At 43.0% G+C, this 26,546-nt stretch overlaps 1 protein-coding gene across 1 annotated transcript in view; it reads left to right on the top strand.

Annotated features, from left to right (window-relative positions):
• MAP4K5 (mitogen-activated protein kinase kinase kinase kinase 5) overlaps window positions 1-26,546 on the top strand; it is a 139,274-nt gene that overhangs the window by 47,543 nt on the left and 65,185 nt on the right. Inside the window, exons 4-8 of the mRNA XM_042460977.1 lie at window positions 19,746-19,836; window positions 22,263-22,327; window positions 24,811-24,866; window positions 25,965-26,012; window positions 26,120-26,162. Of these exons, the coding sequence (XP_042316911.1) occupies window positions 19,746-19,836; window positions 22,263-22,327; window positions 24,811-24,866; window positions 25,965-26,012; window positions 26,120-26,162 (303 nt within the window). The remainder of the gene's footprint in view (window positions 1-19,745; window positions 19,837-22,262; window positions 22,328-24,810; window positions 24,867-25,964; window positions 26,013-26,119; window positions 26,163-26,546) is intronic.

Consider the following 26,546-nt stretch of genomic DNA (forward strand, 5'->3'; position numbering starts at 1 on the left):
GAGCACCCTGGTTCACCACCAAATTACAAATCCCAGAATTCCATAGCATTGACCCATGGAAGTTAAAGTAGTGTCAAACTGCTTTATTTCTGCAGTGTGTCAGCAGTGCTAGTCGATTTTGATTACTAGTGGGCCACTCTTCTCACAGTGTATGTTAGGAAACAGCTTCCTAGGTTTCTATACAGCGCTGGGAAAAATTACTTTTTTGGACTACAAGTCCTGGCATGCTGGTTGAGGAGTTCTGGGACTTGTAGTTCCCAAAGAGTGTCTTTTCTGGGCTCTTCCATGAGAGAGTGCCTCCTCATGGAAGAAAATGTAATGGCTGAAGAATTTGGTATATCCAGTTAGGACTTTCCCCCCTTCTTCGGTTTCCCTGGTTTATTTGTTTATTTACATTTTATTTATTTATGTGCCACTCAAAATGGCTTACAAATTGAAACTAGTACATATTAAAAACCATACAAAACATCAGTATTTAAAAACAATTAAACAGTCTGTAAAACTATTTATATTATATAAAAACCATATGATCCGACAACTTTGCCAGGTGGAAATTGTTTCTTCCACAGCAGCCATCCTGCTAACCAATCTCTTTTGGAGTACTGTATTTTTCCTTTCCTTTTTTTAAAAATAATAATATTGGAGCCCTTCTTTTCTGCAGTGGCAGATGATGCAGATTTCATAGACTCGGTTTATAATGCTTCAGGCTGCTGTTCTCATAATACTGGGTTGGCCAGAGCTGCCCCAGCACGTAATGCCTGTTTTTAAAAGCCTCTCAACGGACTGTGATGGATTCTTTCTGTGTTGTTAAACCATTAACTTTACCTTGGAGGGTTTGCTTACACTGTGCAGCAAAGAAGTGCACCGTTCACAGGGCTCAAAGTAGAGTTTAAAAACATGAGAAAATAAGAATATAAAGAAGAAGTCTTCCGGACCAGAGCAAGGGCCTGTCTGGCCCAACGTTTGGATCACATGGTGGCCCACTTGCTGCCTTCCTCCCAAAGAAGCCAAAAATAGGGAGCACCAAATGAAATTTGCAGAAGCAACTGAAGACACACCTCAAAATGCTCTAAAGATGGTTCTTTTATTGATAAAATGTATGATGTGTTTTGGCCTTGAGGCCTTCTTCTGGGACTATGTAAAAAAATCACAAAAAGACAACACACAAATACAGAATAATACATAAATTCTGTTGAGAATGTAAATAAATGTTGAATTTCCCTAGTCCAAAATGCTTGGGACCAGAAGGATTTTGGATTTTTTCAGATTTTGGAATATTTGCATATACACTCGGCCCTTCTTATGCACAGATTCAAGCATCCATGGTTTGAAAATGTTTAAAAAAAGTATAAATTTCAAATATCAAACCTTGATTTTCCATTTTTTTTAAAGGACACCATTTTGCTATGTCATTATATTTAATGGGATGTGAGCATCCATGGATTTTATTATACACGGGGGATCTTGGAACCAAACCTCAGCATGTAACAAGGGTCCACTGTACCTAATGAGATAGCATGGAGATGGCATCCAAGTCTAAACATGGAATTCATTTATGTTCCATATACAAAACAACAAAAAAGGAAGAATGAGAGACCTATTCCATGAGATCTGGAAAAACAAAGGAAATTTCAAACCAAAGACTGGGACCCTTTGACAATAAAAATAACATAATTCAAGATCAAGAAGAAACAAAAAGACACTGGTTGCAATACACAGAAAAATTATATAAAAGAGATGATAAAATGAATGACAGGTGGAACGACGAGCCATATGAAGATGAACCCCAAATTCTAAAAAGTGAGGTGGAAGCTGCAATAAGGGAAATGGCGAAAAACAAACCACTAGGAACACATGATATCTCAGTCAAACTGCTGCAATCCACGCTGACAAAGTAACCACAGTTACTAATCTATGTCAACAGATATGTAAAACAAAATGATGGCCAACAGATTGGAAACGACTAATATACATCCCCATCCACAAAAAAGGAGGCACAAAGGACTGCAGCAACTATAGGACCATTGCACTAATCTCCTATGCAAACAAAATTATGCTCAAAATTCTGCAACATAGGCTCCAACCAGACACAGAGAGAGAAAACTCAGAGATCCAAGTAAGGTTCAGGAAAGAAAGAAGCACTAGGGACCACATTGCAAACTTATGATGACTAATGGTGGGCACAAGAGAATTCAGAGGAGGAAGGACACAGGCTGGCTGGACTCTGTTAAGGAGATCATAGATATGAATGTACTGGAACTAAGCAAAGTAGTGAAAAACAGGAGTTATTATTATTATTAACCTTTATTTATGAAGCGCTGTAAATTTACACAGCGCTGTACATACAATCTTTTTAATTAGACGGTTCCCTGCCCTTGGGCTTACAATCTAAAAAGACATGACACAGAAGGAGAAGGGAGTGGTGGAGGGAAAGGGTAAGAGGTCCAGCAGTTCCTCTCTACCTCCGAGGCCTGGACCAAGGCAGATGGACTGGAGGGAGGGCTTGGCTTCATAATGGATGGTTAATCATTTTCCAGGGAAAATACATACTCTCAAGTAGGATAATGCATATACAGTACATAGCAATACAGGAAATGGTTTAATAAACAGGCACCAAAAGAACATCAAATAGTAAGTGACAGTTATGCAATGCCTGGGAAGGCTTCTCTGAACAGGATAGTTTTCAACTCTGTTTTGAAGCTGGTTAAAGAAGTGATGGCTCTTGCTTGTGGGGGAAGAAGGTTCCCGGAGTGAGGGGCAGCGAGTGAAAAGGGGCGAATCCAGGATGGGGCAGAGGAAATCCTGGGCTGAGACAGCAGACCTTGGCTACCAGAATGGAGGGCCCTAGTGGGAATGTGAGGGGAAATAAGGTCTGATAAGTAAGGAGGGGCCAGTCCATGGAGGGCTTTAAAGGTCAACAGCAGGAGCTTATACTGAATGCGGAAAGGGAGAGGGAGCCAGTGAAGGGATGCCAGCAAAAGAGAGATATGGTCACAGCAGTGGGCAGATGTGATAATGCGTGCAGATGAATGTCTCACTCACAGGGTTGCCATGGGCTGAGATTAACTCGAGGGCAGTTAGCAAACAACAAGTACATGTCGTACACATAGCCTAAATATTATATACAATATTTTAAACAATTTTGTGCATGAAACAAAAGTTTGTTTACATTAAACCATCAGAAAGCAAAATCTCACCCACCTATGTGGACAATTTTGGATTTTGAAGTATTTCAGAATTCTGAGTAAGGGAAACTCAACCTGTAAGTATGTATGAACAACCGACACGGTCGAGCCAGATCAGGACCCACTCGAGTCGTTCCCAGACCTTGTCTACGACCAGCGCACGGGACAGTACCTACTCCCAGTGGCACCTTCCCATCTGCGTCGTAGCATTCGTGGCCCCACACGGACGCGCCTCCCCGCTCAGACCGTGGACGTCACCTAGGGGCCCAACGACTTTGACAGAGATGACTCTCCTAAAATCACCTCTCTCAGAGTCTCACAGTTCGTTCCTGAGGGCCCGACAGTGCCATCGCCCACCGACGATGTCAGGGCCTTTGCTGACAGGGTCAGACGGATGGCTGGCGCCCTCAAGTTAGAGGTGGCCCATCCTGATGATGACGCCCTCGACCCAGTAGAAAAGACTATCCACGGATCAACAACTTCTACCAGGTCACTCCGTCCACTCCGTCCTGGCTCTCCAACCACCCTCAGCTGAATTCTGCTATAGGGGAAGGAGCCCAGGCTACTTTCACTCCTAGGACGTCTCTTTGTCAGTAGACAAAGACAGCAAGAAGCTGGATAGACTGGCTAAAAAATTTTTATGCCTCAGCTGCTCTTGACTTAAAGATAGCCAACTATGCAGCCTGTATGGGGCCTACTGTGCATCCAAGTGCTATATGGTCCATAGCCCTTCGCCGTTACGCGTGGCTCCAGGCCTCTGAACTCAACCCCCAGGCAAAGGCGGCGATTGAAGATATGCCCTTTGACAACTCGGGCCTCTTCAGTTAAGACACGTCAAAATTATTCTGGCTGGCACCCCTGGTACCCCGGTTCCCAGCAAGGAGAGGTTTTAATGTGCTCCTGCGCACCTTTTCGCCTCCTTCTCTGATAAGCTAAAGCCCTTTTATGACACCTGGGCTTCTATCACCACTGACCCCTGGCCACTTAGCATTGTCCGTAGGGGTTATGCCCTAGAGCTTTGTGAGCTCCCACCAAACAGAACATTCATCTCAACTGTCCCCTCGGACACCCTTCTCGACGGAGTGCGCACTCTTTTAGTCAAGGGCGCTACTAAACCTGTTCCCCCTTGGAGGGTTCAACAGTATTTTTTCTCCAGGTACTTCACTGTACTGAAGATAAACTCGGGCCTCCGGACCATAATGGACCTTCGGCCCATGAATGCCTTTATTCGGTACAAGAAGTTCAGGATGGTAAAACTTGCCTCGATTTTACCACTCCTACAGGAAGATTCCTGGTTTGTGACACTGGATTTAAAGGACTCCTATTTTTACATTTCAGTATTGGAGGACCACTGGAGGTTCTTCCCCTTGCTGTTGCCATAGAGGCTTACCAGTACAAGGCCCTTCCCTTCGGCCTCTCTAAAGCTCCACAGGTCTTCACCAAGGGCATGGCACCCGTGGTGGCCTACCTGCGCAAAAAAGGGAATCACAGTCTTCCCGTACCTGGACGACTGACTCTTCAGGGCGTCCTCCAAAGAGACTCTCCTCGAGGACCTCCATTTGCCCTCTCGCTCCTTCTTGCCCTGGGCCTGCAGGTCAACTTTGACAAGTCGAACCTGCTCCCTACCAAGCTCATCGACTTCATAATCAAGACGTTCCTTCCAAGGTGCTCACCATCCCACGGACCGTACAGAGATCCTTACGCTAGTGGCTCTGACATGACACTGTCTGTATAGGGATGCCATTCCTGCCTCCACAATTGGACCTCTCCTTGACCACGGACGCCTCCCTGCAAGGTTGGGGCACCCACACTCTGACCTTACGATAAGGGACAAGTGGTCGTCCGCAGAAGCCGCTCTCCACACCAACATCTTGGAGATCCTGGCCATGCAAAAGTCACTCAGAGCCTTTCGGATAGTTCTTTCCAATAAGGTCGCGCTTCTGCTCACAGACAACACCACCGTCGTACACTACCTCAACAAACAAGGAGGTACGAGATCAGAGACGCTACTAGCTGTCACCATCCTCATTTGGGAAGGTGCATACAGCACGGGATGCTGTTGCAGTACATTCACCTGCCGGCGATCAAAACAACCTCGCAGACTAACTAAGCATGTCGTCCTCCACTTGCCACGTATGGAGGCTGCACCCGGATGTGGTGAACCAACTTTTCGCCCACTGGGTAACCCCTCGGCTGGACCTGTTTGCTTCCCTGTCAAACGCTCACACACCGAGGTTCTGCTCTCCAACCGGAGAGCTGAGATCAGAAAGACACGCCTTCCAGCTCAAGTGGACTCAAGGCCTACTGTATGCCTCTCCTCCGTTTCCTCTGATTACAAGAGTGTTCTTGAAGATGTTGGCCGACCAGACGGACTCAATCTTAATAACTCCGTGGTGGCCCAGACAACCTTGGTTCGCTCGCCCCTTTACTACGACGAGCCCAAGAGTATCTCCGCTTGGAATACCGGCCCAACCTACTCTCGCTTCACGACGAGCAAGTCCACCATCCCGAGATGCAAGCTCTCCCATTGGTGGCATGGAGGATTCAGTACTGAGGGCTCTTCCACCCAGTGTACAACAAATAATTAAGGCAGCGTAGAGACTGTCTACCCAGACGGCCCATGCTTACAATGGAACAAATTCCTTGCCTTGCTACAGACCAAGGACGTTCCACCAACCCGTGTCTCCATCCCAGTGGTCCTGGACTTCTCATGACACTGACTGGAACAGGTTTCTCTTTAAGTTTTATAAAGTGTTACCTGTCTGCCATCTCCTCTCACTATTTGTTTAAGGACAAAGCCCCTTTGCTTAGAGATCCTCACATAGAAAGGTTCATCATCTTCTCTATGTCTCCGACTGATGCAGTGACTGGGGATGGCGTCTCTCCTCTCGTGGCCTGTCTAGAGTCAGTAATGGGCTGGATGAGGGAAAACCGACTCAAATTGAATCCAGAGAAAACGGAGGTACTAGTGATAGGTTCTCCTGGTCCAGGAATGGAGGTGGTTCCACCTGTCCTGAACGGGGTCACGCTCCCTGTGAAGGACTCGGTTCGCAGTCTGGGGGTGCTTCTTGACTCGTCCCTTCGCCTGACTGCTCAGGTGAATGCGACGGTCAAGAGCACCTGTTATCAGCTTCGGCTGATTCGCCAGCTGCGCCCATACCTGGCCCAGAGGGACCTAGAAACTGTTGTACATGCTCTGGTAACTTCGAGACTGGATTTCTGCAACGTACTCTACATGGGGCAACCCTTATACCAAACTCGGAAGCTGCAAATGGTGCAAAACATGGCAGCCCGGCTGGTCACTGGCGTATCCAGGACCAGCCACATAACACCTGTGCTAAAAGATCTTCACTGGCTGCCCATTCGCTTCCGAGCTCAATATAAGGCGTTGGTTATTACCTATAAAGCCCTAAATGGCTTGGGCCCAGGATTCCTGAAGGACCGCCTCTCCCCGTACATTCCGCCTCGCACCCTCAGAACATCTGGGCAGCAACTCCTGAAGGTGCCTGGGGCTAAGTTGGCTGTTACAGCCAGAAGATCTTTTTCCACAGCTGCCCCAGCCCTTTGGAACACGCTGCCCACGGAGCTCCGCTCATCTTCCACCCTGGCCCAATTTAGGAAGGGTCTAAAAACCTTCCTATTTAATCAGGCATTCCCCGACTAAATATCCTGTGGGCCTCCCTCCTCTCTCGTGGCCGTGAGGTTGGGCTAAGGGGTTGTTTTTATTGTTTTTAGGATTGTTGTTTATATATGTGCTTTTAACCTGTATGTTGTTGCACTTTGGTGCATTTTGTTAGCCGCCCTGATCTTTTGGAAGGGCGGGGTATAAATAAAAATTTTATTTATTTATTATTTAAAGGATTCAATAACCTGCATCCACCGGCTGCGGTTCCTCCTCCGCAGTGGAGTCTAGACACCATCCTGGCGCATCTGGTGTCTAAACCCTTTCAACCCTTAGCTACTACGGATCTGAGACTCCTGACTCGGAAGGCGGCTTTCCTAGTAGCCATCACATCAGCCTGCCGGGCTGGTGAACTGTGTGCTCTCAAGGTGGATCAACCCTTTCTCCATTTCACAAGGACAAGGTTGTTCTCCGTACAGACATCACCCTTTTACCTAAAGTGTTGTCTGCCTTTCACATCAATCAGGACATTGTTTTGCCGACTCTTGCTCCTAATCCGACCACAGACTCTGAATGTCAGTTTCATGTCCTGGATGTCCGGAGGACGCTGGCGTCCTACCTGGACAGAACATCTGCTTACAGGTGCTCGGAGAAACTCTTTGTGTGCTACTCCGAAGCCAAAAAAGGGCTGCCGGTTTCACCGCAGAGGTTCTTCAAATGGGTCGGCAACACCATCCGCCTCTGCTACGAACTGGCTGGGAAGCCCTTGCCAGGTCGGGTTAGAGCCCATGCAACTAGGGCAGTAGCCGCATCCTCAGCCTTCTTGACGGGTGATTCCCCTTGAGGATGTGTACAAGGCTGCTGTCTGGTCCCAGCCTTTGACATTCATCAGACGTTAAGGCAGGACGCCAGGGCCAGACAAGACGCAGGCTTTGGGAGGGCAGTGTTACTTTCTGCCATTCACTGAACCTACTGCACTGTTAATAGATACAAGGTGCTGGGTTACACTGTTTACTGATTGTTGATTTCATTGATTATGTTTGACACTCCCTCCTCCACTGACTACAGCTCGCTAGTCTAAACCCATTTGTGTGATTCGCAGAGACCACGAAGAAGAAGAACAGGTTGCTCACCTGTAACTGTGTTTCTTCGAGTGGTCATCTGTGAATTCACACAAACCCGCCCATCCATCCCCTCAGTGTCTGTTCATTTGACAACGCTTGTTGCCGTGCTGTTTGCGGCTCATTCGGAACTGAAGAGGAGCGGGCCACCAGGGGCCTTACATATGGGTGGGCAGGGCTGCCGCCAAATAGTTGCAGAAAGATACATTGCTTTCTGCCTGGAGATTCCAGAAGTTTCCGAAGATTGCTGCGCAGGCGCAGAATAAACCCATTTGTGTGAATTCGCAGATGACCACTCGAAGAAACACAGTTACAGGTGAGCAACCTGTTCTTCCCATTCACTGTTGCAGCCCCTAAATTATGGAATAGTCTGCCGGAGGAGATCCGTCTTATCACTACCTTAGATGCCTTTAAGAAGGCACTAAAGACGAATCTCTTCTGGCGGGCTTTCCCATCGGATTTGGTATAGAGATGATGATTAAGACCCCTCTCTCTAAGTATGATGGTATATGACTTGATGTTTGGAGATTTTAAGGAACTAACAGGGATGTATAATTCAATATTAGTATTTTATTGACTGTTCAATTGCATTGTATTATTTTAATGATGTAATCCCACTTCTGTCCTTGGAAGAGATGGGACATATAAATAAAATAATAATAATAATTAATAATTAATAATAATAATAATAATAATTATTATTATTATTATTATTATTATTATTATTATTATTATTATTATTATTGGTTCTGTTACTGCTGATTTTTCTGGATGGCCCAGACTGCAGTGTCTCTCATGTTCCTTGATTCATGTTTGAATGCTGCATTTGGTGGTCCCTATGTAAACTTGTCCACAGCTGCATGTGCCACCACCCTCTGTGGATGTTAGCCACAGATGCAGACGAAAAGTCAGGAATAAAATTTTCCAGAATGTGGCCACAAAGCCCGGAAAACCCACAGAAAACTATGGATGCCAACCGTGAAAGTCTTTGACTTCACACTAGACTCTGAAGTGTCACCTCTGCACCCATCTGTTGCTTCTCCTCACTCCCATTTTTCAGATAGTCCCGGAGTCTCTGCAGGATTCCAAGGAGGAGAACCAGTTCTGAAGCAGGAATATTCTGTGATCTTTCACAGCAGAACAAAACAAAAGCAAGCCTTGGAGAGAGTTATGTTGTCTGGTCTGCCTCTTGGCGCATGCATGCGTACAGACATTGCTACCAAACTCACTTCTCTGTCAGGTTTTTGTGCCTCATGCTTTTGCATTTATTCAGCTGAAGTGCTGTGGCTACTTTTCAAATATTTCCCAGCTGCACATTTGCTTCCTGGGGCTGAACTGAAGTAATAGCTTCTCAGCTTCATGGCTGGTTGTGGACTATACGAATGACAGGGAGTGCATGGAGAGCCCTTGAAGGCAGGCAGGCAGTCCTTATCTGCACCCACTAAGCAACTCCACCACTTGCTGTCTCTCTCGCTCCTTCACATGTGGGATTCAGAACTTCCGTTTTCAGAGTTTGCGGCTTCCAAACAGACTCAAACATCCTTTCCTTCGCTGCTGCCTCTTTGTATTTTTTTAAAAGGCTTATACTTTGTTGAATAATCAGAGCTGACATAATTGTACCTGCCTCCCCTGTTATTATTTATAGAGCTCCGTCAATGTATACAGGATGGTACAACATTATGTTGCAAAAAATAATAATGGATTGCTGCCTGCAACGTTTTTACAGTTTAAAAGAAACAGTGTGGGAGAAACAATAGAGGTGAGGAAAAGATGAAGGGCTGTAGCTCAGTCGCAGAGCTTGGCATGCACAGATTTGGCATGCAGAAGATGCCATGTTTGTTCAGTGCCCAGCATCTCCAATTAAATGACTCAGGCAGCAGAGGATGGGAAGGATCCATCTCTGCTTGGGACCTTAGAAAACCTCTGCTACTCCAAACACACAGAAGATTATCAGACAGGGGAAGGGACGTCCTTGTGCCGTCCTTTCCCCATCCTTATAGCATGATACAATTATATATCACATGCCTGCTTAAATAAAAATGTCTTGGCTTGCCAACGAAAAACAGTCAGGGATGGGGACAGCCTAACTTCCCGAGGGAGGGCATTCCAGAAGGTGGGAGCAACCACTGAAAAGGCTCTATAGTATCCCCACCAAGTGAGCCTGTGATTTTGCTACCTGTGAAAGAGCAGTCCTGCAGTAAGACCCAGAGGTGATCTGGTTTAGCCATTGGGAAGCCTTTTGCTTAATAATAGAATCATAGAGTTGAAAGGGATCCCAAGAGTCCAGCCCCCTGCCAACCAAAGCACTCCTAAGAGGTGAGCACCCATCCTCTCTTTAAAGACCTCCAAAGAAGGAGGGTCCACCAGCCTCTGAGGCAGTCTGTTCCACTGCTGAACAGATCTTGCTATCACCTTCAAATCTAAATCCACTGCCTTTTGGGCCCTAGGCCCACACCTCAGCTGAGAGAAAATGCAAGTTTGCTGCCAAACTCTTTATGAATTGAACATCAGCCAACACCTGGATAATTCAGGACAGATGTAAAAAGGAATTTGGAGCACAATCAGCAGCATTAGCCATACACACACACAACCAGAGCCTTTAAAATGATGCACTTGGACCCTGACAATAACAACATATAGTATGTTCTACGAATACATTTTTGGTGGTAGCAAAAAAAATCAGGAGTATAATGTCCAGACAGAGGAGAACTGTAATAGTGTCTCTTTATTCTGCTTTGGTCAGACCACCTCTAGAATACTGTGTCAGATTCTGGTCAGCACAATTCAAAAAGGATATTAACAAACTGGAATGTGTGTCCAAAGGAGGGCAACCAAGATGGTGAAGGGTCTGGAAGCCAAGCACTATGAGGAACAACTTAGGGAACTAGGGATGTTAAGTGTGGAGAAGAGAAGACTGAGAGGAGATATGAGATCCATCTTTAAATATCTGAAGGGATGTCATGTAGAAGAGGAAGACAGCTTTTTTCTGATGCTTCAGAAACTAATGCTTAGGTGGAATCTCTTTTCTTGTAGTTTCTTTCTTGTAGTCTCTTAGTCTCTGAAGCATCAGAAAAAAGCTGTCTCCCTCTTCTACATGACATCCCTACTTGTATCAGGATAGAATTATACTGTGATTTTTGTGGCAAACTGTTGATATGATATCCTGTGATGTTTGTTTTAAAGTTCAATAAAATTTTCTAAAAAAAAAAGAAAAAAAAGAAATGTACTTGCTATTGCTATTGTTTGCTATTTATTATTGTTGTTGTTATGCTTTATATCTGAATCTGCTTTACATTTTTAAAAATTTAACATTTAAGTTAGCAAAAAAATGACTTGTCAGTGCCCAAAGCATCTCTGAACTATTTAAACCCCAAGGCTGGGAAACAGAAATGGCTGTCTCCCTCTTTCTGGAGAACACTTAGCAGCAGCCATGATCCAGCATGAAAGAGTGCAGTGGTTCCTACGTTTACTTTGCGTTGTCTGGAAATGAGTGCAAAAGGAAGGTGACAGAAAAACAAAATGTCAAAAAAAGAAAAAGAAAAGAAAAGGAAAAAGAAAAGAAAAAGAAAAGAAACGATGAGCCCAGAAGTGCAAAGCTCCAACTCATCCCTGTCTTTCATGATTTGGCTGCTACTGTTGCCTTTAAGGGCAGTAGATTTCTGAATAGGGCCATTGTGCACCAAAAAAACCAGTGTGTGCACATGCAGTGATGGAAGATTGCCACCCATTGCCTTTCGCAAAATGACATGCAGATGTTGGGACTGTTGCAAACATGGGGTAGACCCTATTGAGTTCTTCCTGTGGTCAAAGATGTGAGGTTACTGCAAGGATGTGAGCCCTGGGGCTTTCTCTTTGCTTAGGGCTCCCACCCTCCATTCTTGTGTGCCAGCCTTGGAAAGGGGATGCTGGTGGCCATAGGAAGACCTGCTGCTGCTATGCAATCAAAACAGTCACATTCTTCCTGTGGCACAGGCTCAAAAGCTGTTTTCAATTTTCTCTTTCTGTGCTTGTTGACTGTAACTCTTGGACCTTGGTATTTTGACTTTAGATGTTGCATTTATAGTTGGTGAAGAACAGAAGTCAGCTAGCTTCTCATCAGCAAATCCAATCAAAAATGGACCAAACAGTGATACCTTTCTTTAGGTATCACTCTTTGGTGGATTTTTGATTGGATTTTCATAGATTTCAAGGCATGTGCAGAGTTTCTGTGATGGGTCCAGCAGGTAGTTTTCTGCTCTTCAAGGGCCATAGCTACTATCACAAATACAGACACCACCACCCCTCAAGCAGAAATCACTGGAAGTCCCCTTCTCATTTTGAAAATAGGGGAGAGTTGTGTTGAAACAGAGCACAAGGTGCACCAGACCAATTTAATAGGTGAACCTTTTAAAAAGACTTTGAGGAAAAGTAGTTCATCTTTTTGTCTTTTCTGTTGTTTTATTTCTGGGATTGAAAAGGGGAGTAAGGAAGGGCAAAGGGGTGGAAAAAACAGCTGGGTAAGATGCTGCAAGTCTACAAGGCTGCGCTGTGAACACCTTGGACTTAGAAACCGGGTAGTTCACTGTAAAAAAGGGAGATATAATGGCAAAAGCATTTCAGATCCAAACTTTTAATCTATATTGGTACAGGGTGTGGGAAGTGGACTCCCAAATCTGCACTGTAGAAATAATGCAGTTTGACACTACTTTTAAGTGCTGTAGCTTCATCCCAAGGAATCCTGGGATTTGTAGTTTTGCAAGATCTTTAGCCTTTTCTGCCAAAGAGTGCTGTTAATAAGCTTTATTTATATAGCGCTGTAAATTTACACAGTGCTGTGCATACAGTCTTTTTAATTAGATGGTTCCCTGCTCTCAGGCTAACAATCTAAAAAGACACGACACAAAAGGAGAAGGGAATGGTGATGGAGAAGGGGAGCAGGTCCAGGAGTTCTTCTCGCCCTCTGAGGCCTGGAACAAGGCAGATGGACTGGAGGGAGGGCTCTCCTTCTTTGTTTGGGCCAGGCCTGATGGAGCTGGCAGGCCTTTCTCTCCCTCTGAGAGCGGATGACATCAGATGGCAAAGGGAAGGCTCATCTTCATACTCTAGGCAAGGCTTGATGGAGCAGTTAAAATGGTGCCAAACTGCATTATTTCTACAATGTAGATGGATCTGCCTAGATAAAATTTCATTATGTCCCTTTTACTCTACAGTATGCGAGGGTCACCACAGCATTGCATTGCAGATAGTATGATGGGGAGACCAGAGTGGCCTCTTCCTTGCTACCCTTCCGCTAGGAAGTAGAAACTTTTTTTATTGTAAGTGACTTTGAAGAATTGGGGTTTTTAAGGCAGGGCTTTTAAACAGGGCTATGGAGTTGGCACACCAGACCTTCAACTCCTACTCCTCTGTTATTCTATGCTCCAACTCTGACTCATTCATAATGGGCAAATGTCTATTAACTGGTAATATTTATTCTAGCAATATGGTAGCTCAGGGCATTTCATCACCACCACGTGAATCATCGGGCTATTTAGACTGGCAGAACAAAAGATATATTTATTTTATTAAAATTTCTGAACCAGAGAACTGAATTCCTGTGAAAGTATATATGAGACAAACTACACATTTAGTTTTATAAGTTTTTATTTTGAAGCTGCAGTCCGGGTGGGTACACTTCTATCAACTTCAACTCCACCCAAAATTGCTTCCGATTCTGACTGACTCCACAGCCCTGCTTTTAAGATGCTGCTAAATTGTTTTAATTGTATTGTTCTTAAGCTTTTTTTTACCATTCCTAGTTACATTTTTAAAAAATTTCTTAACAATTTAATTCTATTTTAATATTTTGTATGATCTTTTGCTTGTTTTAAATGTCTTGTATTTTTTAAAAAATTTGTAAGTGGCTCTGAGTCCCAGTTTGGGGGGAAAGCCAGAATGTTATTAAAGTTAATAGTGATATGAAAATGATAATTGCAACTATGGTGAAGATGGCAATGTGAGGAAAATTTGGGTTTCCACAATATGCATGTCAAATACATTTCTTCATAAGAAACACACATTACAACCCTTTTTGGATTCTTCTGTAGTTGTCTGTGCACGTAGGCATGTATATCAATCAGCATATTCTGAAAGTCATAATTTGTAGATACGGGTTTGAGCTGAACAGTTTAGCCTTGTAAAGTGTAAGCCTCAAGGACCTTGCAGTCTGCATTTGGTAAATGACAAGGACACAAAGCCCTGGCTAGGGGCCCAGGTTTGAAGGGAATAGGTACAGTTTAATCCCCCCCCAGGTTATTTCCAACATGTCCCAATATTTCTATTGCCATCAACATTTTGTATGTTACTTGAATAATAGAATAGAAATGCAGGAGAAACTGTTAAATCTCATTGAAGTATACTGATTTTTATGCTGCTGTCTGTTGTATGTAGGATTTTGCTTATAAATTCGTTCATTTTGATTGTCACCACTCCCAGAACCAGTTACACATGTGCAGAAAGCAGTTCCTATTTTTGGAACTGCTCCAAGGGCCCCCAGCTGCCTTAATCTGTCAGGTGGCTCTACTCCCACCCACCTACACATCCATCAGGGCCTTTGTGTGGGGTACAGAACTTGAGAAGGGAATGCTGAGACTCCTTCAGTCATGCTGGTCACCAACATAGGGATATCTAAAGCTTCCTTATACTAGGTCAGCCCCGCCATGCAGCGGCTAAAAGAGCCAATGTGATTGTAGGCTGCATCTGTAGGTGTGTAATGTCTCAAAGGAAGTGATAGTACCATTGTATTCTGCTTTGATCAGACCTCACCTGGACTAATCCTGTGTTCAGTTTGGAGCACCATAATTCAAATAGGATGTTAAGTAGCTGGAGCGTGTCCAGAGGAGGGCGACTAAAATGGTGAAAGGTCTGGAAACCACCAGGCCCTATGAGGAGCAGCCTATAACACTTGCTGACTTGGAGGAATGGAAATACTCTCTTAAACATTAGTGATACAACAACCCCTATTTGAAAACACTTCTGGAACGTCTCTCTTCATCAGATGTAGCTGTCCTTTGTTATTCTGTTGTAGCTTTCCTTTGTTATTCTGCCGTGGTCCCCTGGTATCCGCTGTGGTTTGGTTCCAGGACCCCCTGTGAATACCAAAATCTGTGGATGCTCAGGTTCCATTATATATAATGATATAGTAAAATATATATAAAATGGCAAAAACAAGGTTTGCTTTTTGGAATTCATATTTTTTGCATATTTTCAAGCCCTGGGTGGTTGAATCCATGGATAAAATATCAGTGGATAGAGAGGGCTGTTTGCACAGTTGTTGGAAATACATAGGCTTATAGTTGTTGCCACAGTAGTGCCTGCTTCCCTGGCCTGGTTCAGCTGTCATATGGCTACTCCTGAGCATTGTTAGTTCGACCAGACCATGGCCTCCACGACTCTTTTTCCTTCCCTCTGGGGCAGCAGAGAACAAACTTGCCCGTTCTTCTTTGTGACAGCCCTTAAGCTATTTAAAGAGTGCAGTCATGTCATCTCCTCAATCTTCTCTTCACCAAGTTGAACATGCCCAGTTCCTTCAACATCTCCTCATATGTTTTCGTCTTCATACCTCTGATGATCCTTTAAATGTATCCAAGGCCAGCTTTATTGGCCATATGGCAAAGTACAAAAACAATATCTTGACAAAATGCAGGCCTGTAACTAACATTGTCATATTATGATTTTAAACACCTTTGCCTGATGAAGAAGCCAGTGGAGCTTCCACAGCTTGCAACATGTATTTTGTGCATTTTGGTTGGTCCCATAAAAATATCACTGTTTTGTGGTTTTGGGATGTTATTGTACTCTGATCAATCTTTTTGCCTTTCTCTGAACCCATTCCAACACTACATTCAGAATGTGTGTGTTTCACTGCTATGCTACATCTGCTTATCATGTATGAGTCCCTTGGGCTCCTTTGGCCTGTTCCCAAAGTCACTGTGATACAGAGGAGCCTCTCTGCTGTCCCCAAGGCATGCCAGAGAACCCAGAATTGGGGAACAAAAGGTCTGTCTGTTCAAGGTACAGAGCAAAGCATCTGCCCTCTTCATGTATGCCATAATGGCCTTCCTTTGCATTCTCGTCTCATAAAAAGACACCCCAGTCCTATCACAGCTCACAGTTTTCTTGGCAGCTAATGCCTGGAATGGCTCATCACAAAACCAAACTGTTCATTCGTTCATTCATTTGCTCAGTTAAAGAGGAGGCAACATTGTAGCCCATGGGCATCCTAAAATATTCCTAGCTCTTTGGGGCCTGAGCACATTCTTTCCACTGTCTGTGCCATTCTCAAGGTTGCTGGACCAGCCCTTTGGCACTGTAGCCCTCTGAGGAACATTTTTCATTTCCAGACAGTGAAAAAAACTAATTATAAAGAGTGGAAGATGAGCCGAGCAATGCAGTTGGGTGGATTTATGTGTTTTGAAAGGAAACATAAATGGACAAGAATTCATTTATTTATTTTGAAATAAAACCCCACAAGGTTTGGCTTCTTGTTGTTCCTTTTAATTGTACCTTTGTTTTGGAATATATTTTCTGGCTTGTTGCTTTTGCTGTTCTGGGCAGACTTATTATCATTATCACTACTGTATCATTATAGCAACAGCAATAGCATTTACATTTCTATACCTCTTATTGGTGAACTCCGCACTCTCTGAACAGTTTACAATCTGTAAGCCAATTGCCTCCAACAAGCTGGGTACTCATTTTACTGACCTGCGAAAGGATGGAAGGCTGAATCAATCTTGGAACCCTGGGATCAAACTCACAACTTTGTGACTGTAGTACCAGCATTTAAATTCGATCATTATTATTGTTTTATAATTGCAAATTATAAAAAGTAGTACCAATTAAAAACCTACACACATATACACATAAATCATCCATAGAGACAAATCTATTTTACATTCAGACTCTTAAAACCCTCATGGGAGAGAATTCTTCCCTATTTACATATTCTGGCCCCTAGAACTGCCCTGACATCCCCCCATTATCTTGGTACTCCCTATCCAACACCAGGCAGCTGTTTGCAGGAATGTACTGCTGTACGGGTTGGCATGGCTGCTGCTGTGGCAAGTTGCTCACTTCTGAGGTGAGAATGAAGTACCCAATCTCAACCTCATGGCTGATTCTCGCCAGTGGCAGCAGCACGGGGAAAATAGCCACTCAGCGTCACAACGGAGGGATCTGGATTTACCGTAAAGATCCACATCAAAAAGCAAGTTTTAAAAAAAATTGTTACAAGTTGTATAACCCAGGTTTGGTGCTGAACTGGCTGGACATTGTGTGGACTGGCACCAGAGCCAGGATTTGGGCTGTGTTGTCCAGATTGCCTACCAAGAGGACAGAGAGCAGACATTTTATTTGGCGTCTACAGGCAGGGCAAAAGCATTCATGCAAAATGAGTTTTTCAGTCAGCCCATCTCTGTCAGCCTATTGCATTGCTGTGATACAAACCCATGGTACATCCATGTCTGGAATACTGTGCACACCTCTGGTCACTGCATCTTACTCTACCTAGGAGAGATTCAAAAGAGTGGAGGTAAGATGATCAAGAGATGTGAGCAACTTCCTTGTGAGGAAAGTTTACAGTGTTTGTGGCTGTTTAGCTTTGAAGAAAGGGAAGATGTATGCAATGCATGGTGTGCGAAAAGCCTGGGGTCTTCCCCAAAAGATGGTAGAGGATTTGGAATCACATAACACATAATTAAGCTTTGGAACTCACTGCCATGAGCTGCATCAATACAAGTATAGTGTCTAGCTCAAGAGAAGTAATAGTGCCACTCTATTCTGCTTTGGTCAGACCCCACCTGGAATATTGCGTCCAGTTCTGGGTACCACAATTCAAAAAGGACATTGAGAAACTGGAGTGTGTCCAAAGGAGGGTGACTAAAATGGTGAAGGGTCTGTAAACCATGTCCTATGAGGAACGACTTAGAGAGCTGGGGATGTTTAGCCTGGAGAAGAGAAGGTTAAGAGGTGATATGATAGCCCTGTTTAAATATTTGAAAGGATGTCATATTGAGGAGGGAACAAGCTTGTTTTCTGCTGCTCCAGAGAACAGGACCCGGAACAATGGATGCAAGCTACAGGAAAAGAGATTCCTCCTCAACATTAGGAGGAACTTCCTGAGAGTAAGGGCTGTTCGACAGTAGAACACACTCCTTCCTCGGAGTCTGGTGGAGTCTCCTTCTTTGGAGGTCTTTAAACAGAGGCTGGATGGCCATCTGTCGGGGATGCTTTGATTTAGATTTCCTGCATGGCAGAATGGGGTTGGACTGGATGGCCCTTGTGGTCTCTTCCAACTCTATGATTGTGTGATTCTAAGTAAAAGTTCTGGCTGAACTTGGATGGCTTTAAATGTTGTCAAAAGTTGTTCTATGAAGTGTGCGTAAATGAATGGAATCAATGACTACTAAGTCATGAATGCTGTATGCCATCTCCAAAACTCTGCCTCTTATATATCAGCTGTAAAGGAACACAGAAGAGAAGATATGCATGTGCTGATGTTATGCTTTGGGGTTGCCATTCTGGCATCTGATGCAGCCCCTGAGTGAACATGATGTTGAACCAGAGAGATCCCATCTCGTTCTTCTGAGTCTCCTATCTTTTCCAAGTCCCTGCCACCAGATTTTGGGAATGTGGTCATTCCCTCTTCTAATTTTATTTTAATACAAAGTGTGTGGAAATCATGATCTTGAGCTTTCTATGAGCATGAATATGCTTTAAGACAAGACATGCACTTCTCATATGTCTTGTTTTCAAAATAAATAAATGTACTTGCTAACTCGCTGCTGCTCCACCAAAATGTTGACAGCACTGTGGCAGTGTGGCACAATCCCTGGTAAATTGGAGATGTCTGACATGGACCCACACTTCTGTGAAATTGTCTACCCCTCCTCTAAGGCCACAGCTGGGAGGACAGGGTTGTCATAACTCAGACCTGACTTGACAATTAATCCAAAAAGACTGGAAGATTGGAACTCCCTCCCACAGAAGATGAGGCTAAAGATGTAACATTTCAAGCACATTTGAAGACATGGAGGAAAAAATATTTTTCCTCTGGGCTCTTTTCAGAAGATCTTTTTATTTAGGGTAGCTTTTGCTGATTAAATAGTTATTACAAGTGGGTAATTTAATGGAAGGTGCCCTTCTTTTATTTTCACTTTTACATTTTGTATGCCTTCAGTACTGTTTTGATAGGATTTGTTGTTATTAATTGCCATCGAGTTTACTTCATCTTATGGTGGTTCTGTGAATGAGAAACCACCAAGAACCTGGTTATTAACAGTTTTGCTCAGGTCTTACAAACTCACAACTACTGGTTTCCTTGATTATATCAATCCTAGCCATTTTGGCTTGTAAGGAGAGTTCAGTCCATTTTGCTCCAAGACTCATTCTTTTGGCTTTTAGAAGTCCATGGTTTCTGTAGACCTCTCTTCCAGCATCACATTTCAAATGAACTGTTTCTCTTCCTTTCCACTTTCTTCACTGTCCAACCTTCACATCCACACATTGTAATCAGACATACTCTGGAGCATGAATGATTTTGACTTTGACATTTAATTATCTGGTGTTTTTTAAAATTTATTTGAGGATCTTGCATAGATCTTTCCTTTAACGAGAAATAATTAAAAACTCTCTTTATTATTGTAATGGCCTTTTAGCTGTTTTGTTTTTATCTGTGTGGTAAACTGTCTTGAAACAGAAAATAAAGGTAGATGGGAAATTAAATAAACAAATCTAAAATAAATAGATTCCTTTAATTGTGGGGCAAACCTCCTGATGTTTTACAATCTTGTTTTCCAGGAGATGACTTCTCGTTGATACAGCAAGAAATCTACATGGTCAAGGAATGCAAACACTGCAATATTGTAGCATACTTTGGAAGCTATCTCAGGTAAGGTCTTTTGTGTTCTCTTTCATATGAAATTTATTTGCCATGCCAATTTCCTGGAGGGACCTACGGTTTTCTTCAAAGTGTATCCAGAAAGTGTGGATAGCAGTCAGTATGTGAGTTTACTGTCTCTTACAAGAGATGGTCAGCTGGCTACTTCATTTATTTAATAATTCAATTTTTTAAATATATTTCTTTTTTGTGATGGCCAAGTTTAGATTTTGTAATGTTACTAATCTGTAACTAAGGTCTTGTCTGCACTGGTCAGGATACTCTGGGAGCTGTCCAGAATGACCTGGCCCCAGAGCTGCCCTCACTCCCCCCCCCCCCCCCCCCCCCCCCATTTCCTGGCTTTTCATTCCCATGTGGACAGCTGTCTGCACCTTTGAACTGCTGAGCTCCTGGTTGCATCCACCAGCACTGGTCCCTCGCTCTGAGGTCAAAACAAGACCATCACATGGCTGGATGCCTCATTCTGACCCGAGAGCAAGTGGCTGATGAGAGAGGCAGGGAATGCACATGCAGACAATTGCCCCAGCATGGGAACAGAGGACTCGGGGTCTTCACAGAATCCCAGGATCCCTGAAGAGCCAAATAAAAGGCAATTTTTTAAAATTCGTGTTAAGGGCATTATGTCCTGGCTCTGGTGCTGAACATGTTGGACATCATCTGGACTGTTTGCAGACAAGGCCTACGTTACAGAAACACAACAAAGCCCTGTTAGAAAATTGTGAAGATATGCATCCAGGAACTGGCAAAGGAACTCCAATGCATATCAGGCACTCCTGTTGTGCTCTAGCACTTCCTAGCTAGAATCCTAGCATTAATCACTGAGATGCATCAGAGAGCAAGCACCCTGATGCATCTCAGTGATTAATGCATATCAGGCTATGGTGCATCAGTCAGTCCATTGCACAATGGATGGCTGCACAATTTAATGCCATGGCAGCTTGACTGAGAATGCGAAACTGCTTAATTCTATTTTGTGCATGCACAAGGCCACTTACAAAGATGTAAATCCCAAGCATAATGGCAGCCAATATTTTATAATATTATATTTATTTATTCATTTTGTTAAAATATTTACATCCCACCCCATATCATAGGATCTCTGGGTGGTTTACGATAAAATCTGTTTAAACCATTTAACATTTGAAGCAGTTAAAAATAATAATCTGAATGTGTTGGTGATGCTTTGAATGCTGAGAAAGGAAGCAGTTTCTTGGCTGTGATGTGAGGGATGTGATGTGAGGGCTGTGAAGTCACATTCTCTTGCTAAACTTGAGGCCGCATATTTTCCATTCCTCTGGAATTCTGTTTTTTGTTGGCCAGCTCTCTGGGAATATGTCACATCCCTCACTGGATGTGATCTTTTGCACATTAATTTTTACTTCAAGGCATTCAGAACATTTTGAAGAGGATGGCATTTCTCTTTTGTTCTAACAGATGTGGCAAACAGAGTACTGTCCCAAAAATATATGATAAGCATGTTTGCTTGTGACAGGGCTGGCAATCTTGCAATGCAACAGTTATTTTTGCAATGCAAAACCCATCTGAAGGTATTGAAAATACCCTGGTTTTGAAAAAAATGTATTTTTCATGTTAAACAGTGCATAAGGAACATTCAACCTGTTTAAAAGATTGACTTATTTAAAAGGATTCCAGAAAAGGCAGTTTACCTTTTTGTTTTTTCTTTTGTTGTATTATTGCTTTGGATTGGAAATGGAAGTGTATATCTTACAATCCACCTGATATTCATGCACCACAAGACCCAGCAGTCTTAGCTAGCAATGCCAGTGAAGAGAAATGAAGGATGTTGCAGTCTGGCAACATCTGATGGATCATAGGATTCCCACCATAGGGGTATGGGATAGTTAATGTCTGCAAAGTTATGGGGACTTGAGCCTGCTGCAGGGCTTGAGCCTGGCATAGTTAACTGTGTAAAGAGGCCTTTCACCTCATTTCCTCACCTTCAAAATGGAAATAATTATGACTAGATGGTACTTAATCATCACAAAGTGTTTAAAGGCATAGTATGCAAAAGGATCTTGTAGCACCTTTGAGACCAACTGAAAGAAAGAAGCTGGCAGCATGAGTTTTTATAGACTTGAGCCTGCTTTCTCAGATACAGAAATAATCTGCTTTACCCTTGATGTATAGAATGGCAGGACTGTTGTTGCTTTTTGCTGTCAAGTCGACCATGTATTTGTCTTTTTAGGAGTCCATGATATTAATAAAATTCTCCTGCAGCATTTCATTTTAAATAAATTGATTCTCTTCCAGTCAGTTTTCTTCATTATCCAGCTTTCACACCATACATAGAAATCACACCATACATAGAAATTTACTAATGGTGACATAAACATGGTTACTTTATTTGTTTAAAACATCAGATATTAATGTTCATAATTTTCCACTTCCCTTCACAGCCGTGAGAAGCTCTGGATTTGTATGGAATACTGTGGAGGAGGATCCCTTCAAGACATTTATCATGGTATCTAGAAACTGCTTTGTTTATTTCATTGTTATTGTACCCCTTTCTCAGAATCCCTTCCCATTGTCCCTTCCCATTCTGTCCCAACAATTCTGCAAGATAGGCTAAATTGAAATAATCTGAACCCAGGTCTCTCTTGTTTTAGTCCATTGACCTATTGCAGTTGGCTACAACTAATGTGTTTTCAAATGTAGCAAGTCTGGGGCTTAGTTTTCAATGAAGTGTCCTGTTCAAAACCTGTTGAAATGTGTGGGAGACCCTTGATAGCATCCATATTAGACTACTGCATTGCACTCTGCATGGGGCTGCCCTGGAAGATGTTTCAGTTAGTTAGAACATGCTGCCATTACTGTGAGCAGGATAGGATGAGAGAAACTGAATATGCTTCTTTTACAACTGCCTACCAGAGGGTTCTCAGAAACAAGAAAAGGAGATGGGTTTGAGCTATAAAGCCAGGTTCTGAGATACCCTGAGAAACATCTTGCCCTGTTTCACCTCTCCACTTAACTTCAGTTGACATTCTGCTTAGGTTACCATCTTTTGAAAGCATTTCTGAGAGGACAGTCAGGAAGAGTGCAAAATGCTGAGACTCTTGAACTTAAGAATGAGTTAATGCTGATTGTGAACACAGCCAGAACAAAAAGAAGCAGCACAAAATAGGCATGCCACAGGTGATCTGAAAGATAAAATCTGACATCTGGCTAAGTATTATGTTGTAAGCTAGGTTTATGATCTTGTAAATGTAGGTATTCATTTTCACACTCACAGAGGCAAATTGCACCCTAAAACCCACCTTTAAAGCTAGGCGGTTGCACCAACCTAAAGATTTCAGTGGTGCTAGTAAGTGAGAAACTGAAAGATGATGCTCCTTCCCCCTCCTGCCTGCAAGCTGCAGTGAAACATATGCAATTATAGAATTATAGCCGCCTTGAGTCCCTATACTTGGAGAAAGGCAAGATATAAGTAAATCATCATCATAATTATCATCATCAACCTAGAATTGGAAGAGACCCAAGAGGCATCCAGTACACCCACATTCTACCATGAAGGAAGACATAATGAAAGCACTCCCAGCAGATGGCCATCAATCTTTGTTTCAAAATCTTGAACAGAGGTGATAATGGGTGTTCCCTGCCATTGCTTGCCATGCTGCATCTTTCTGGCAGGAGAGAGCTGCATGTGACATCCTTTAATGCCACACTATTTGGCAGTGCAGAACTCGTTAATTTAGTGCAGTTGCCTATACAGTCAGGCCCTCGGTATTTGCAGGCTAACAATGCACAGACTGGAGCATCCCCAGATGATCCTTCCCCATTAATGTAATTAATTAATTAATGTAATATGTCTTTTAACTATTATTTCCATGGGTTTTTTTTAATTTTATTGTCTTTGATATCTTGTTACCCGCCTTGATCCAATACAGGAAGAGATGGGATATTAATAATAATAATAATAATAATAATAATAATAATAATAATTGTTGTTGTCGTCGTCACTGGCAACATGTGGACACAGCCACATGTGTGTCAACTGAAGTTAAGTGGAGAGGAGCAACCACACTCACATCGACGTCCATATGACGCTAATTGGACCTGAGGTCCTGCATTTTTTGATACCTATGGGGAGGAGTCTGGAACCGAACCCCCACAAATATAGACAGGTTTGGGTAGGAAGCAGATCAGGAGATCTCTCTCTCTCTCTCACACACACACACACACACACACACACACACACACACTCCAGTTCCAATGCTGGTTGGTGGGTTCTGGAGTTGTAGTGCAAAAAGGTAACTTTCCCAAACTTTGATCCTCTCATCTCTCTAGGATGGAATGGAGAGCCTTTTCTTGTCTCTTCTTCCACTGGGCAGATTCAGCTTGCTATTTCCTTGCTGCTATCAGTAGTAGCAGCAATAGTAGGGGGCTGAGGATGTGTTGGAGAGTAGCCTATATTAAATTGACAGGAAATCATGATGGCTGGGGATTTTCTGGCAGTGGAAAATCCAGTGCACCCTGCAGGGACACATATTTTGCATCCATAAAACAGCAGGATTGGTGAGAAGGGCATATGCCTGGAGAAGACATCTGCAACTGGGGACCACCAAAGAGAAGGCCCTGTTGCATGATAATCTCAAAGAACAGGAGGGCTCATGCAGAAGAAAGCAGTCCTTCAGAATAGAACTTCCATCACCAGGCACAGTATAACAAGAAGAATTAGGTGCTGTGGATAAACAACAGAGAATAGCCATGAACTGTATGAGCCCCCAGAGCAGAATGTGGAAGCATAACTGTTGTAAACTACAGCTCTCAGAACAGTTCTGCTGGCTGGAGAAATTCTAGAGCTGCAGCCACAAAAGTAAATGTTGCAACTTCTGTACTAGACTAGATGAACTTTTTGTTGTGATCCAGGTTCCTCCATCCGAGTCATGTAAAACAGAGAAAATCTGCTGTGACTTAGTTGTACATTGTGTTTGCTTTTCATTTCAGTAACGGGGCCACTGTCAGAGTTACAGATTGCGTATGTTTGCAGAGAGACATTGCAGGTAAAGTACCACTGTTCATTCTGGGGGATTCTGGTTGGCATGGGAAACACAGCTCTTTAAGCAGCAAAACCCTGGATTAATTTATTTTAAGCTTTTTGGGCACTATATCAAATAAATTCTATGATTTGCAGATTACAAATAGATTTTGCATGTCTCAACCCAAAATCCAATGACAGTCACAGAAACAACAAATTAAAAATCTTATTTACACAGTACTTTATGAAGTTTGATACTTGGGGTAATGATATTTGGTGTAAGTAATGTAGCAGCCTGAAAATACCAATAGCAAATATAGTACTTGAGGTTTTATGTGGACATGTACAGATTCCAGGAAGAAATGACTGGAAATCTCTCATTTGCAGACACTAAAAATGCATTTGCTCTTCCTGCTTCACCATACGAAATGGCTGATGATTTGTTCACAGATTCATAACGTGCCAAATTTTTGTGCAGCCATTCAGCAAAGGACTTACGACAGATTTCCCGGCTTTGGCCATTAACACCCTTGTTTCTACAATCATATCAGACAACAAGTTCCTCTCTTTCTTTTCAAAAGTGGCCCTAGGGTAATTAAGTAATAACAATTTAGCAATTAAAATCACCCCTTTTCACACAATGTGGACCTTTTTCCCCACTTGCTTTACAGAAGTGCTTAATTTTGACTATAGTCTAGCCTAATATTTATAAAAACCAGTGTGTTAAATTAATGCTGCCATCTTTACTGTGCCTTAGGTTGCAGTCTTGTACACGTTTTATTGGGAATGAATTCCACTGAATACAATGCATTGGTTGCAGTTAACCCATATATTTACTTAAAACGTATTTTAGTATTTTAATATGTAATTTTGAAAGAATTTCCTTTTGCAACAGTTCATCACAAAATTAGAAGAATGATGCCTTCTTCATGCCAAAACACATAATCATTCTTTTCCTTTTTAAAGAAATCTTACAGTTTACCTTCTTTTAATGGTAGTCAAAGTCTGCCTCCTAAACATGCTAATGGTTTCACCCCACATCCAGTATTGCCACTGGCTGCTTTTAACTGTGTATGCCACCTTAAAGTTTCCTCCTTACTTTTGTTCCTTCCTTTTTTTAAAGGGACTTGCTTATTTGCACATGAAAGGGAAAATGCATCGGGACATTAAGGTAGGCAATTGCCCATGAAAACTCTTTCTCAAGTAGAAGCTGAAGTTTGGTAGGGTAAACAAGTGAACCTAAGCATTTGGAATCTTCTTGTGTGTTTGTCTTTTTAGGGTGCCAACATTTTGCTGACAGATCATGGGGACATCAAGTTAGGTAAGTGAGCTGGCTCTCTAAGTTTTCTTGACAGAGAAGACAGACATAACTCTTGTAAGAGCAGTGGGGCCACTTCAGGATCACCTAATCCTAACCCTAATCCTCTGCTCACCAGGCTGAGCTCAGAATGGAGTAAAAGCTGGATACAGACAGTGCTGGTTGGCAAACTCTTTGTCATACAAAATCCCTCCTTATTTGTAGGTTTAACCTTTGTGGATTTGATTATTCACGAGTTTGTCCAGAGAGGGCAAGATGAAGGGTTGAAAGCAAACTAGAGAGAGAAAAAAGTGGGCTCTTCCCCTTCATATGCTCCCTGGCAATGGGGAAAAGAGGGAGAAGGTAGGATGGACAGGCAGGCAGATAAAAAGACAAGGAGGGAGGCAC

The sequence above is a fragment of the Sceloporus undulatus genome, chromosome 1, assembly GCF_019175285.1.
Source record: "Sceloporus undulatus isolate JIND9_A2432 ecotype Alabama chromosome 1, SceUnd_v1.1, whole genome shotgun sequence".
Taxonomy (NCBI): Eukaryota; Metazoa; Chordata; class Lepidosauria; order Squamata; family Phrynosomatidae; genus Sceloporus; species Sceloporus undulatus.